General features: G+C 42.2%; 1 protein-coding gene across 1 annotated transcript in view; it reads left to right on the top strand.

Moving 5' to 3' along the window:
- Positions 1 to 13939, top strand: part of Ryr3 (ryanodine receptor 3) — a 553860-nt gene that overhangs the window by 538887 nt on the left and 1034 nt on the right. Inside the window, exons 93-102 of the mRNA XM_087655160.1 lie at positions 1276 to 1406; positions 4882 to 4924; positions 5468 to 5595; positions 5940 to 6000; positions 6320 to 6466; positions 8561 to 8695; positions 10057 to 10213; positions 10942 to 11006; positions 11351 to 11451; positions 13234 to 13285. Of these exons, the coding sequence (XP_087511286.1) occupies positions 1276 to 1406; positions 4882 to 4924; positions 5468 to 5595; positions 5940 to 6000; positions 6320 to 6466; positions 8561 to 8695; positions 10057 to 10213; positions 10942 to 11006; positions 11351 to 11451; positions 13234 to 13285 (1020 nt within the window). The remainder of the gene's footprint in view (positions 1 to 1275; positions 1407 to 4881; positions 4925 to 5467; positions 5596 to 5939; positions 6001 to 6319; positions 6467 to 8560; positions 8696 to 10056; positions 10214 to 10941; positions 11007 to 11350; positions 11452 to 13233; positions 13286 to 13939) is intronic.

The raw sequence follows: 13939 nt of genomic DNA, 5'->3' as shown, positions 1-13939 counted from the left end.
CTCAGCTATCATTGCCACTGGCAAGATAGCAGTGTTCATAGTCAAGTAATTCTTATTTTACTTAATAGTGGCATCCAAAGTGCAAGAGCACTAACCCTGGAAATTCTGCAACACCAAAGAGAGGCCATAAAGAGTCCAAGTGAAGGTGTGTCCATTCTTAATAAGGGAAGAAAAAATAGATAAGGTTTCTAAGATCTACTGCAATAGATCTACTGGAATAGTATCTTCCACCCATGAAGTTGTGGATGAGGAAAGTGAAATACGAGCTGATTTTATGTACCTCAGCCTTCGAAACTTAAAGCCACAGTGTGTAATAGGCAGTTAAGATAGAAAAGGCCATCAAATCCATGTATGCCTAAGAGAAAAGATAGTACATATATGTTTGGTTCTATCCATGTTTCTGGAGGTTCTCTGGGTGTCTTGGAATGTGTCCCCCACAAATAGGCAGGTCTATTGTGTAAGACGATGACTGGGAATAACAGCACAAAGAAGCAAGTTTGCTGCCACCCTACAGCTCTTTATGTGAGGAAGAGAACGTCAGCATGTAACAAGTATGCACAGAATCCTAATGAGCTGCATCACGTAACTATGGAAACACATTTCATGCATTAATCTTTAGGCCATCACATGTACATGACCCTCACCACTGATGACTGTTGGGAAACTTCTACACATTCCTGTGGTTAACCAATGTGTTCTAGAATAGTTCCTTGTCCTATTTCTTGGTTCAGTTCTAAGCCTGGGAATCCTAGTTAGCGAAAACCCCTTCAGGCCTGAAACTCATATAAACGTGGTCTTTTCAGAACTCCTGCATGTTTTACTGTGTCATCTGTTTAGTCTTAAAGAATAGCTCAGGAGGGGTAGGTGTGTAGGCCATGGAGTGAGATTTAGCATTGGCCTTGCAACTAAAATTACCTTAAAAAATCTCAGTATGGTGTTTGAGACAAGGTTCAATAGCTAAGAGTACTGCTCTTCCAGAGGACCTGGGTTTGCATCACAATACCCACATGGCAGCTCATAACCACCTGTAACTCTAGTCTCAGGGGACTAACGTTTTGTTTTGTTTTGTTTTGTTTTGTTCTGTTTGTTTTTTCTGGTCTCCATGGGAACTGGCATGCAAATGGTACACAGACATACATGCATATGTTTAAAATATACATCAAATCCCAGTATAAAGGATTACTGCCATTACATGGGAAGCTTGGTTGTGACAGGTCTTGGGAAAAAGCACGTTAGACACAGACCTATAGTTGATGAATGTCTTCTCACCTGTAGGTACCTTTGGTGGTATTCAAAAGGGAGAAGGAAATTGCCAGGAAGCTGGAGTTTGATGGTCTGTATATCACTGAGCAGCCATCTGAGGATGACATCAAAGGGCAGTGGGATCGCTTGGTGATCAACACGCCGTAAGTGCCTCTCATTCCAACCCTATAAAAGTAGCCACATCTCTGTCATCACCACAGGAGAATGACACACTCTAATGCCAATCCATTCACGGTTGTGAGAGTTGCAATATAGTGAGAGTTAAAAAAATAAGAATGAACATATAAGCAAAGACAACCGCATTGAGACTTTTAGTTGTTCTAATTAAGATACACATATCAGATATGACCCTGACTCCAGGGGAAGAAATTATGTCCTGTTCAAAGATGATTAAGGAAACCAAGAGGCAAGTCTATGATGGAAAAACCAAACTAATCAGCCTCTAGGAAGGGAAGGCTTTGGGGAAAATATCATGAGCAATAAAAACCCAACTTCTGCCTCTGCCCTGTGAGTCCTGCCCATCTCCTCATACAAGGACAAACAACAAAGGTGGTGTAGGTATATTTTCTCATCTTTTGCCATTAAATTACAGACATTTTGGATAACATTAAAATAGGTTTGAGAAGTGTTCTATGTGGTCATCCAGGATATGTGAGTCTTGAACAATGTACACTGTGAAAGTGCTAGTAAAAAAGCCAGTTGTCTCTAGAACTTACACGAGACAATGAAATAACATACTACAGTGTCCCAAGGATATAAGCCAGTCCTGCTTGTGTGTGAGCAGGGAAATCCATAAATAGAGCAACTGTTGTAAACACTGGTTATTATTTTTACAGCAGAGGCATCATGGGATGGGACAGTTCTGTCATTAGCTTTACCTATTTAACCACATATCATGCAGATACCTTTTCTTCTGACAGTTTAGTTCTAAATTAAATGACACATAATACTTACTTATTCTATGGGAAGAGTGTTATAATTCAACACATGTGTGCAATGTATATTATCCAATCAGTGTAACTGGCATTTCCATGTACTCAAATACTATCACTTTTGGTACCAAAAAGCTTTCCATTTTCTCTGATATTTTAAATTGATAATTAATTGTTGTAGGCTATTACTTGTCCTGCTGTGCTACATAGAATTCCTGGGTCTCGGTACCTTTTATCCACTCTGAGTTTTCCTGTTTTATATTATGAGGCACACATACACAAGTACCTATCAAATAGGCATGTGTATTTTAATAGAGAGTAACAAACCACAAAGATCAAAGCTAAAACATTGTCACAAACATAGAAAACCCTGTGTTATCCTCCCTATCATGTTCCCCCAACCCCAACTAACACATTCGTTAATGTCCATTAGTGGTTAATGATGTTAATCTTAGTTATTAGTGCTTCTACTTATGGCCTTGTTATCTTTCTTTAACTTACATTTTAGCCTGTTCCTTCTTCCTAAACTTATTACTTTACTTTAAATATTCTGAACTCAGTGTATATGGAGTTGTCATATTATGTAAGTCATACTCTTAGAGGATCTTTCTTCATCATTATGTGTTGTTTCTGATCCTCAGTGAAGTCACCTGTGTTGACAAGTTGTCCTCCAAAATGTAACATTTTCCACATAATTGCATATACAAGATAGTATTTATCCATTTTCCTGACTGTAGTTTTTTCAGCTGATTCTGGCCCCCACTATTACGAACAGCACTACTATAAAATCCCTTTATCTGTGCACAAGTAAAAGGGCCTTTCTCTACAAAGAAAATTTGTTCAAGAGTAGGCTATGGAAAATATTTGTTTCAATGTACATTGTAATCAGTGCTATAGAGAGAGTTTCTATCTGTTGCCAACACTTGTTAGTGTCATATAATTTTGGTGACAGAGATGTAATGACACCTTGCCGTACATCCCCTAATAACAAAGAGGCTTAGGATTTCAGAATATTCCTTTAAGCATTTTTCTGCAAGCCTGTTATGTAGACCATATTTTAAAGCGTGTGGCCAAATAAAAATGTGTGTTCCACCTTCAAGGAACTTCTTGACCTTAGCCCTAGTGAGGGGATTAGACATATTCTACTCTGGACAAAAATAGGACCAATAGACCAAGGTGTGTGCTCGAGAGCATTTGTACACAAGAGAGAGGGAAGCTGATCACGATGAGCCACATGTATAATCCCAGCACTCAGAAACAGGTGGGAGGGACACTTCCTGTTCGAAGCCAGCCTTGTTTATGTAGTGAGTTCTATGTCAGTTATAGAGTCAGTTCTATGTAATGAAACCCTACAAAACAAAAACAAAGGGGACATATCAAGATGGCAGAGGAAAGATGGCTTGATTTTTATTCTTGTAGATTCTAAATGGGGTGCATAAAAAAATCAAGTAGCAACGCATACAGAAAAGAGTAAAAATACTTTTCCTCTTATAAATATGCTTATTAGCATTTTATTTCATCATATCAGTATTTGTTTTTTTATTGGAAATTAGATGATTAAGACGAATAAACAATTTTAACAGCAACCATAACAAATCTGTGAGAAAACTTTTCATCCTCAAGACTGCCACCCCTTTGGATGAAGAGAGGGCTTCACTTTTTTATCATGAACTGGTGGTCTTTGTAGCATGGGAGCCTGCTGTGTGACTCAAACCAACTAAGAAGGACGTGAAGAAAAACAGTAAGAATTCATACTGCAAGAGCTGGCTATGCTCCAGCCACATCCCTATGGAAAACCCTCCCATGGAGGTTCATTCTAGCTTATTCTGGCTAGAAGCAACACATTTTAAACATTTTGCTAACACTCCCAAGGATGGCAGTTTTATGCTTTGTTTTCTTTATTTTAATGAGAAGAAAAAACTTGGAATAAAACTAGAAAAACTTCCAGATAGAGAAAAATGATGTCTCTGGGGAGGTTGATATATCATGGAACAAGATACCATCTCTAGAAGAGAAGAATCTGGGTCCTGGAAGGAAGTAGGTACCACCGGAGTACATGGTGATAGAAAGTGAGTGGAGAATCATGGGGTCAATACAATCCCACTATAAATTAACCAAAGCACCTTCTGGTTAGGGAACAGGGATGCAAGAGAGCTTGTTATGTATCCCAGGACAACCTACACTGCTCCATCGCCCCAGTCACTGTCAGTCATTGAATAGGGAGCAGACATTCATTTCCTTCTGAATTGTTTCTGTTGTATATTGGGATCCTGGAGGAGCAGCAGAAGTGATTCAGGAGGCCCACTAGGCTGTGGTAGAGACTTGTCCAAGAATGTGACACCAAGGTATTGGGGGAAGAGGGTGTGCAAAGCAGGATAGGTTTTCAAAACCAAAAACCAACAACATGTTTCTGGCTAGTCTATCGTCATGATTCCTTTTTTTAAAACCAACATTTCGAGATAGAAACTAGAGTGACTTTCCGAGTGTCTCAGGAGCTGATACAAAGCTCTGGAACTGTAAGGCAGGAAGGAGCCCTGGGACGACTCTGAACTTCAGTCAAGATTTGAAGTCTTCAGTGAGCGGGACAGGGAGATCACAGATCTGGACATTCAAACTGGGAAGTTTCTTGATGTGTTTGCCTTGAAGTTAGTAATTAAGAACCTGTCCTTTTCATCTTGGTTTTCAGATCTTTTCCTAATAACTACTGGGACAAGTTTGTGAAGAGAAAGGTATGCCTTGTCAGGGTGGGGGAGGGGTGAGTCATCTATGTTATCCATATACTAATATAAGTGTGCTGTCAGGCTTAAGGTGGTGCCTGGGGGAGGCTCAGCTGCAGAAGGGTTTGCACATGTGGGCTTTCTGCTTTGCTCTCACCCCATCTGCCTTCAGCACCTGCACACAACCTGCACTGCTTTCTCCACATTCGGGCTTTCTTCTCCCCAAAGACACACTAGCTTAAAAAAGAAGTTTCAGGGGGTTGGGGATTTAGCTCAGTGGTAGAGCGCTTGCCTAGCAAGCTCAAGGCCCTGGGTTCGGTCCTCAGCTCTGGAAGAAAAAAAAAAAGAATAAAAAAATAAATAAAAAAAAATAAAAAAGAAGTTTCCACTTAATCATCATTATCTCTTTAGTTTTCCCTAGGGGTTCCTTTCTCCTTTTCCTGCCAGTTGTGTAACCCTTTGAAAAAGCATAACAAGACTCCAAAGACCTCAAAGCTAGAGAAATGTTGGGTGATGTGTCTAGCCACGGCCCATGATCTCATTTCTCTGCCTTAGGTGATCAACAAGTATGGAGATCTCTATGGAGCAGAGCGCATCGCTGAACTCCTGGGTTTGGACAAAAATGCCCTGGACTTTAGCCCAGTAGAAGAGGCCAAAGCAGAGGCGGCGTCTCTGGTGTCATGGTACAGATCTGAGGAGCTCACATCCAAGTGGCAAAGATAGATTCTTTGTTCCCCATTCCTCCTCTCCAGTGAGCTAGAGGGGAAAGTACAAGCATGTCTCTTGTTTTCTTACAAATTAGGAGAGAACTGCTTTCCAGGATTTCATAGGCAATCAATTCTTATGCTCCAAAGACTAAAATTTTTGGATGCATAATTCAAACCATTCTGTGTCTCTGGAAAATCTATATAACTTGACAAAAAGTCAAAGCTGTGTTATGTTATCCACCTTAAGAAAATTTCCCCTTTATTAAACACTTAAACTAACATTGCCATTTATAAGTTATGAAATTATTGTTCCTCTTTAGGCTAAGTTCCATCGACATGAAGTACCATATTTGGAAGCTAGGGGTGGTTTTCACTGACAACGTAAGTACCAGAAAAAAACAAGACCTTATACCCAAGTCAGGGGTCTCACTGGATGTCACAAGGAATAAGCCAGCCCTGAATTTTCGTGCCAGCCTCCGTGGGTAATCATGGATCAGTAGCCTGGGAGGTGCTATGGGTTCTGTGTACAGTAGTGTAATATGAATGGGTCGCCACTGGAAGACTTGGCACAACTTATAGCACCCCAATACCTATGCACCCTTTTCTTCATATTGTTTCCCAAAGTGAGGAAAAGATAGTGTAATGAGTCTATCATATTATCAATGCCTGAAAAGTTGACAGTTTTCTCCCATTTCTACAGTCCTTTCTCTACCTTGCCTGGTACACAACCATGTCTGTCCTGGGCCACTACAACAACTTCTTCTTTGCTGCTCATCTGTTGGATATTGCCATGGGCTTTAAGACCTTGAGGACGATCCTGTCATCTGTGACTCACAATGGCAAACAGGTATTGGGTTTATACTGACTTGGAACAGAATGTATAGAAATGAAAAAAAAAAAGAACGTTGTGATTTATCATAGTGTGTAAAGCCTCTATCTTGGTCAAACATTAAACACGTAACAGCTGTGTTTGTAAAGCTAGGGCCAGCTGAAGGTGGAACATTAAAGTTAGGACCGCCTAGAAGAGTAAGAATGTGCTGAGCAAAGTAACGGACATATCAGACTCACTTCAGGTGACTCTTACGGACCTACCCCTTCCTCCTTGGCTCTCATTCACCTCCTGGGATAGCAAACACATACATAACTATACACAGAGAAACATACACAACATACCAGTTACTTCTGACATGTGGTCCTAATATTAAGTTAATAGGTATACTTTTTATATACATTTACACATGATATGCATACATATATAATGTGCACATCTACATGGCTAAACCAAGAATTGACTTGGGCCATATGTAGAAGGCTGGATATAGCAGTGACTATAGACATATTAAAAACTTCTAACAAATTCTCTGTATTTGCAAATCCAAACTGCTCAGCATTTTCTTCCTCACTAATACAGTTAAGTGTGCATGAGACACACTTCATCATATGTCTAAACCTCTGTATGGGACAGGAATACAAGAAAGTTAAAATGTGCCAAGCTTTTGCCACACTTCAGGAACTGAGTCACAACTACCTCATAAGCTAGATGTTAATCCCAGAGGATGCAAGCTGAGAGGCTGCGTTGCTACAAGACCACAGAGCTGGTAGGGATGTGGCTGAGTGTAGAACCCATAATTCTTTTGCTTCCCTTTGGTAAGCAGCCCCAGTTCTCCCTCCCTTCTAAAGCACTTCCTATGAGCTCAGTTCCCCAAGCTCTGAGTAACTTCATCCCTCAGGAGGCTGGCAATACTTCTATTTTGGTGCTTACCTTAGCATGCATGCCCATTCCCTCTTTTACAGTTTCTCGAAGGCAGAATATCTGCACTGTTCATCTTCCCTCCAGCCCAGTATCTAGTCCCTGCTGGAATGGGCTGCAGGGGCAGTTCCCTGGGACTCCCTGTTCATGCTACTGAATTCTGACTTCCTTATACAGCATATAAGTAAACCTGTACTGTTACACCACAGTGAGCCTAGGCGGATTTCTTGGTTCAATCATTGTAATCTTTGCAATAACTTGAAATAACTCCAGTAACCCTAAGCTGTGGTGATTATGTGGTTTACTGCTGTGATACAATACCACTGAGGAATAATTACAAGTCTGAGAGAACTCCAGGTTTTCTCGGTAGCAGCTTCAGAGTGGAAGCCTTGGAAAAGCTCTGTAAGCGAGTGGAACTCTGCTCCCAGAGCCTTCACATGGATTCACAAGTACATCCGTGCTCCCCCTGTGTTCAAAACTACACTCCAGGAGTTAGTGTGGTGAAGCTGCCACTAGACACACTTCAGGAACTGAGTCACAACTACCTCATAAGCTAGATGTTAATCCCAGAGGATCAAGCTGAGAGGCTGTGTTGCCACAAGACCACAGAGCTGGTAGGGATGTGACTGAGCGTAGAACCCATAATTCTTTTGCTTCCCTTTGGTAAGCAGCCCCAGTTCTCCCTCCCTTCCTATGAGCTCAGTTCATGCTACTGAATTCTGACTAGGCAGGCGGCTTAATTTATAGAAGTCTATGACTTCAGGCTCTTGAGAATGTACTATGAAAGTGCTAATGGGTTGGTCTCCTCTGAGGTTTCTCTCCTTGCTTCCTGCACGGCTGTACTCTGGTTGCCATTACACGCCACTGTCCTTCTGTGAGCATGTGTGTTTTACATCATCTGGCTCCTAATCCCCTCTTCTAGCGACATAAGATTAACTACACTTACTGCCTCATTCTAACTTAACCTCTCTACACAGTCTCCAAATGGTCACATCCTGAGGTACTAGTGGTTAGGACTCCACCCATGACAGGGAGGATAGAATTCAGCCCTAAAGACTCCACGCATGAACTCTTTTCCATGGTCCTCTGTGGTCAGTCTGTTTTCTACCAGCAGTCAGAACACATCACTGTCTCCCAGAGGCCTCTCAGGGCTGAGATTTCACTCCTCTGCGTCTGTCCTCTCGCCCTCAGCTGGTTCTGACTGTTGGCCTCCTGGCTGTAGTTGTTTACCTCTATACTGTGGTGGCTTTCAACTTCTTCCGCAAGTTCTACAACAAAAGCGAAGATGATGATGAGCCGGATATGAAGTGTGATGACATGATGACGGTGAGCGCGCACCAGCCCCGGTCACACAGCTGCTTTGGACAAGAGCCATAGGGGTGGCTGGCATTTGGGCAGAACAGAGACCAGGTGTCATCCACCCAGAAGAGGGAAGCGTCCTGGGCAGCTGGAGGGATGGGAGTGTGTGTGATCACACAGTGGGAGCCAACAGGGACCAGCATGTCTCTCACTCTGGGGTGAAGATTAGACAGGTCATTGAGTGAGCACATCTAAATTTCATGGCAGAAAAAGTTTGGTTTTCATGTTTGAAAATTGGGAGCAAAGTTCCAAGGATGAGATCCTTATTTCAGTCATCTGCTGAAAACAGATACAGAAGAACATGGTATAGCAGGATGAGGGTGGGGTTGGGTGTCAGATGAATGGGACCCTGTTAGAGCCTAGTGGGAGGACAGGCACAGCTGGGGGCAACACACTGTAGATATAGCAGCCACATCTTCTAGGGATAATCATGGCCTAATTTCAGGGAAAGACATGCTAGGTATAGGTCTGTGAGCAAGTCTCTATGAACAGGTAATGCTTATTGGCTAAGATTCCCCTTATGCTGTCTTGGGACAAGGACCCTCACAGGACAGCAATGCCATTCATTCATCAGATCACCAGTGTAACTGGCAGCTGGTGTCAGGCTGCTTCTTGCTTTGCATTTGCCCTTTCTCTGAGCCCAAGCCCTCTGGTGAGGCAAAAGCATAAGGGTGCCTGATTGAATGAAGCAGTGTTCAGATAGCAGAGACACATGTGCCAAAATCTATCACAGGTTCAGTGTGTTGAATGTTCTTTATCCAAAGCTCTTGGGACCAGAAGTGCTTCCAATTGGGGTGGCGGTGGTATCTGTATATATTCTGTCTTAAGAGTAGGACTGAAATTTTCCATGGTGTATTTAGAATGCTTACATTTTGACCATGATTCATTACAGTCAGGTGTTGAATTTTTCATGAGAGGTGTCGTGACAGCATTTGACCAGTTTTATGTTTAAAAAGTTCTGATTTCAGGTTAGGGATGTTCAACCCATACTGAAGATTCTATGGAATTCCTTGGTAAATACACTTGAATAAAGGAGAAGTAAAAAGAGCCTGAAAACCAGGCTGGCACTCTGGAAATTCAACAAGGGAAAGCTGAGAGATGGCATATGCCATACTCCTCGGGCCTTAACCCCCTTCTGTATTATATGCATTTCAATTCAAAGCAGGTTTTCAAAGTGTAAGACTCTTTCCATCCTGGTAGATGGCAAGCTGGGTGCAGTGGATAGCAGAGTTCAGTGTTGTCATGGTTAGATCTGTAGTGCACAAAATGAAGATTCTCCCAGAGAGCCATGCAACTGTCACCTGACCTGCAACTGCCATCTTCCCCAGTGCTACCTCTTCCACATGTATGTGGGCGTAAGAGCAGGTGGCGGCATTGGTGACGAAATTGAAGATCCCGCTGGTGACCCTTATGAAATGTATCGCATCGTCTTTGATATTACCTTCTTCTTCTTTGTCATTGTCATCTTGCTGGCCATCATTCAAGGTATGGTTGTCAATTAGAGCACATAGGAGCTGGATTGAATAAATCTAGTTTATTTTGCTTTTCTATATCCATCAGGTGATTGTTTCATAAGGAAGAAGTTTTTTTCTAACTCATCTAACCCGCCAATTTAGCAACTCACAGAGCATTTGTTGTCTGTGATGCCTTGTATGTACAGAGCCAAAGAGCCACCCAGACACTTCCAAGAAACTTGAGAGCATGCACAGAATGCTCCTCACTTTAAATTATGTCTTTATTCCTTCCTAGATGTTCCCCGTGGCTTGCCCTACCCTCCTCTTTGTTCTCTCAGGCAGTGAGGTAGGGAAGCAGAAGAGAAAGGAGGTGCAAAACTATGATATGTCTCATTGCCTTTTAGAGCAGAGAGAAAGGTGCTGATATTTTAGTCAACAGCTTACTAGGACCTGAAGAAGGAAAGATGATGAGTTTAGTTTGAGTCACACTGAGATGAGGTACTGATGTATAAGGGTTGAGAGCTCAGAAGCAGGAGGAAAGCATTATGGGCATGGAGCCTCTTGCAGTGACGTCATGTGCTGACGGAACCGGTTAGCACTTTCCTGAAAGCAAAGCTATTTCTCCCTTTAATTTTTGCTTTAAATGGTTATCACAGCTTGACAACTGACTGTTTTGACAATCAGAATGACCTCTGCCATTTCTCCCCTAAGATCATGGTGCAGATGAAGGTATTCTGTCCTTTGTATTTAAACTTTCAGGTCTTATTATTGATGCTTTTGGAGAGCTGAGGGACCAGCAGGAACAAGTACGGGAAGACATGGAGGTACTGATCTACTTATTTCAACCCTAAGTGGGTTTCTCAAACTATAACTAGGACTCTTAACTAGGATTGTCCCTAAGCAAAACTACTAAAAGGTTTGCTTCCCGTGCCTGTCTCTCACTTCCTCCCCACCAATCTACCAGCCCTGGGCACTAAGGCCTTGTGTACTGCACCCTCCCAGCCTGCTCCTCTATCGTATAACTGGAGGGAGGGAACACTGTCTTCAGCTAGGCAAGTGGAGTAAATGCCTAATAGCCCAAAGCAGTAAGTAGGAAAGTTTTCCATGTCCTCAGTTCAACTGTCAGCATTTTCCTTATGTGTACTCATGCCTTTTTTTTTTTAAATAGACTAAATGCTTCATCTGTGGCATTGGCAATGACTACTTTGACACGACCCCTCATGGTTTTGAAACGCATACATTGCAAGAGCACAACTTAGCCAATTATCTGTAAGTATTTTGGGTTAAAGATGTCATCTTTAGGGCAAAAACAAAAACTCTATCACGAAGTTCAATCTGTTCATATTATTTCTCCCTTTCTGTTTGGAAGAGGTAGATATAACCAGGAAAGAACCTGCAGGTGCCTGTATGAGCCACTGTTCTCTTATGCACTGCACTGGGAACAACTGTCAACTGAGCCATGCCTAAATCCCGTTCCTCTCAATAGCTTGTATTTCCAGCAATTTCTTTCTAAATCCTCAAGAATGTCTACTTTTACCACCAACTACTGACAGACTCATCACCTCTACCTTTCTCCTTTCTGTCCTCTGTGAATGCCCTTACTAAAAGGCCTTTCCCCACCCCAGCACAACATCGGGTAATATCAAGAAAGGGCAGTCAGATCCACACTGATGAACTGTGTGGTCAGTTTTTGGACATTGTCTGCTCTGCAGGAAGGTGAGATATTCTGAGGAAAGGTTTTAATATTAGCACTGTCTGGCCACTAACAAGCAAATAATAAATACTTCACTTTCCTAGGGCAAAGCATTCATTCAAGTTATTTGAGCCTATACAGTTCCACTTATGGGGTAATTAATTATATAACCTGATCATTAAAATTCAGAAAGTATGATCAATGGGATGAATATTCTGCTCTCTGACCTTTCTCTTCCAGCATTTTGTTGAAGTAAGTCTCTTTAGGACAAAATAGGCTGACCCCTGGGAAAGGTGTTGGTTTGTTTGTTTTTAAATAAATAACACTCTTTCCCTAGCATCATGAGCATTTGTCACAGTCATTTCTCATTAAAAGGGCTTTCAGTCGAGAACTCAAGAAGTTCAACTCAAGAAGTTGAGCCCACAAGCCCTATGGCAGGCAGCACCAGGGAGTGACAGACAAGGAGATGTTAGTCATCTGGGTTAGGATTGCCTTCCATGATACCTTGCAGCACTCCATGTGGTCATCTGCCAGTTAAATGCCAGGAGAAGAACCATGTTTCCCTGACTTGTATCCTCAGTGTGGTGGAAATAAAGTCTCCATCTTGGTAGAGGGAAGGAAGAAACTGTTGCAGTTATGAGCTGTTTCTGTGTGCCAGGACCTTAGATAAAGATACAGCACTTGAGTTTCGAGAACTCAAAGTTTGGGGCTCCGGCTCTGCCAGCATGCACTATCCTCTCTCAACTTCCTCTTCTTTATTTACCAGTATAACATTTCCCTTTCCTAAGGCATGAGATTGGTTCTCCTAGAAACCATCGTAGAAGTCATAGAATATGAATTGAGAGTGCAGCTCCCTGGTACACTCCTGTGCCACAGACAAACTCAAATCTTTGATACAGATAATTTAGTGCAAATGAAAATACACTGTCCTTTCCCAGTTTTCCTCAATGAAAAATAAAGTGAAATTTCTGCAAGCAGTGTGACCTCAAAGTAGATAGTCCACATTTTTCCTCATTCTTGACGCGTGATTTCAAACCTAGCTTAATGAAAATTTTATGGTAAAGGATTGGGTGCGTGCAGGTGTGTGTGTGTGTGTGTGTGTGTGTGTGTGTGTGTGTGTGTGTGTGTGTGTGTGAAGATAGCTTGCAAGTAGCCTTGGGAGTTATGAAGCCCCCCCCAGCCCCCACCATATTCCTGGATTTCCTGGAACTTGTTCTGTAGACCAGGCTAGCCTCAAATCCAGAGGTTCACTTGCCTTTGCCTCCTAAGTGCTAGGATTAAACATGAGCCCCTCCATGCCACACTAATTTTTTTTTAAAGCCTCTACTATTTCCCTATTTGTTCTTTTTCTTTTTCAGATTCTTCCTTATGTATTTGATTAACAAGGATGAAACAGAACACACGGGTCAGGTGAGAGACTGCTTTTACTACGGACTAAGTAGGTTTGTGTTGTCCTCCTTTACTAAGTCTTGAAACTGAATAGTACACTCCCGGATAGCTGAAGCTTTTTATCTCACTAAGAAGTGAGAGTTCTGTGGTGATGTCAGTCTCTTCCCCGAGTCCTCTGATAATCCTGCTCAACAAACACTGACATTTCAAGCCACTGTGCTTACTGCTTTTCTGTACAATAGCTGGAGGTGGGAGGACAGTAGAGAGAAAAAATGACAACGACAAATGGAGTGGGAGGCTGGAACAAGAGCAGGAGATTCAGAGTAAGACGGTGGGAGAGACAGCATAAGAAAGAGCGGCCTTGTATGTGGGCGACAACAGGAATGTGGAGGTGTGGAGGGAGGATGACTGAGGAGCTGTGCCACAGAATTCTGTGATTAACTATGAAGAGAAAGGTGGAGAAGACAGGAAGAAAAGCCTAGTTATTCAAAATCCAAACATCAATGGACAGGAAAACTTCATAACTCAAACACTTGGGTTCTAGCCCAGGCCTCAGGTAGCATGAAATGTCCCCTCAACCCGAATTCTTTAGTCCTCCAGTTACAACTGGCACAGGATCAAATATGATAGAAGGGGCACAGGGTAGGTTTACTCCTTCCCTTCAATCACAATGGG

The sequence above is a fragment of the Rattus norvegicus genome, chromosome 3 (genome assembly GCF_021556685.1).
Source record: "Rattus norvegicus strain SHRSP/BbbUtx chromosome 3, alternate assembly SHRSP_T2T, whole genome shotgun sequence".
Taxonomy (NCBI): Eukaryota; Metazoa; Chordata; class Mammalia; order Rodentia; family Muridae; genus Rattus; species Rattus norvegicus.
Note: the sequence above shows the minus strand (reverse complement) of the source record. Positions and strands in the feature narration are given on the sequence as shown.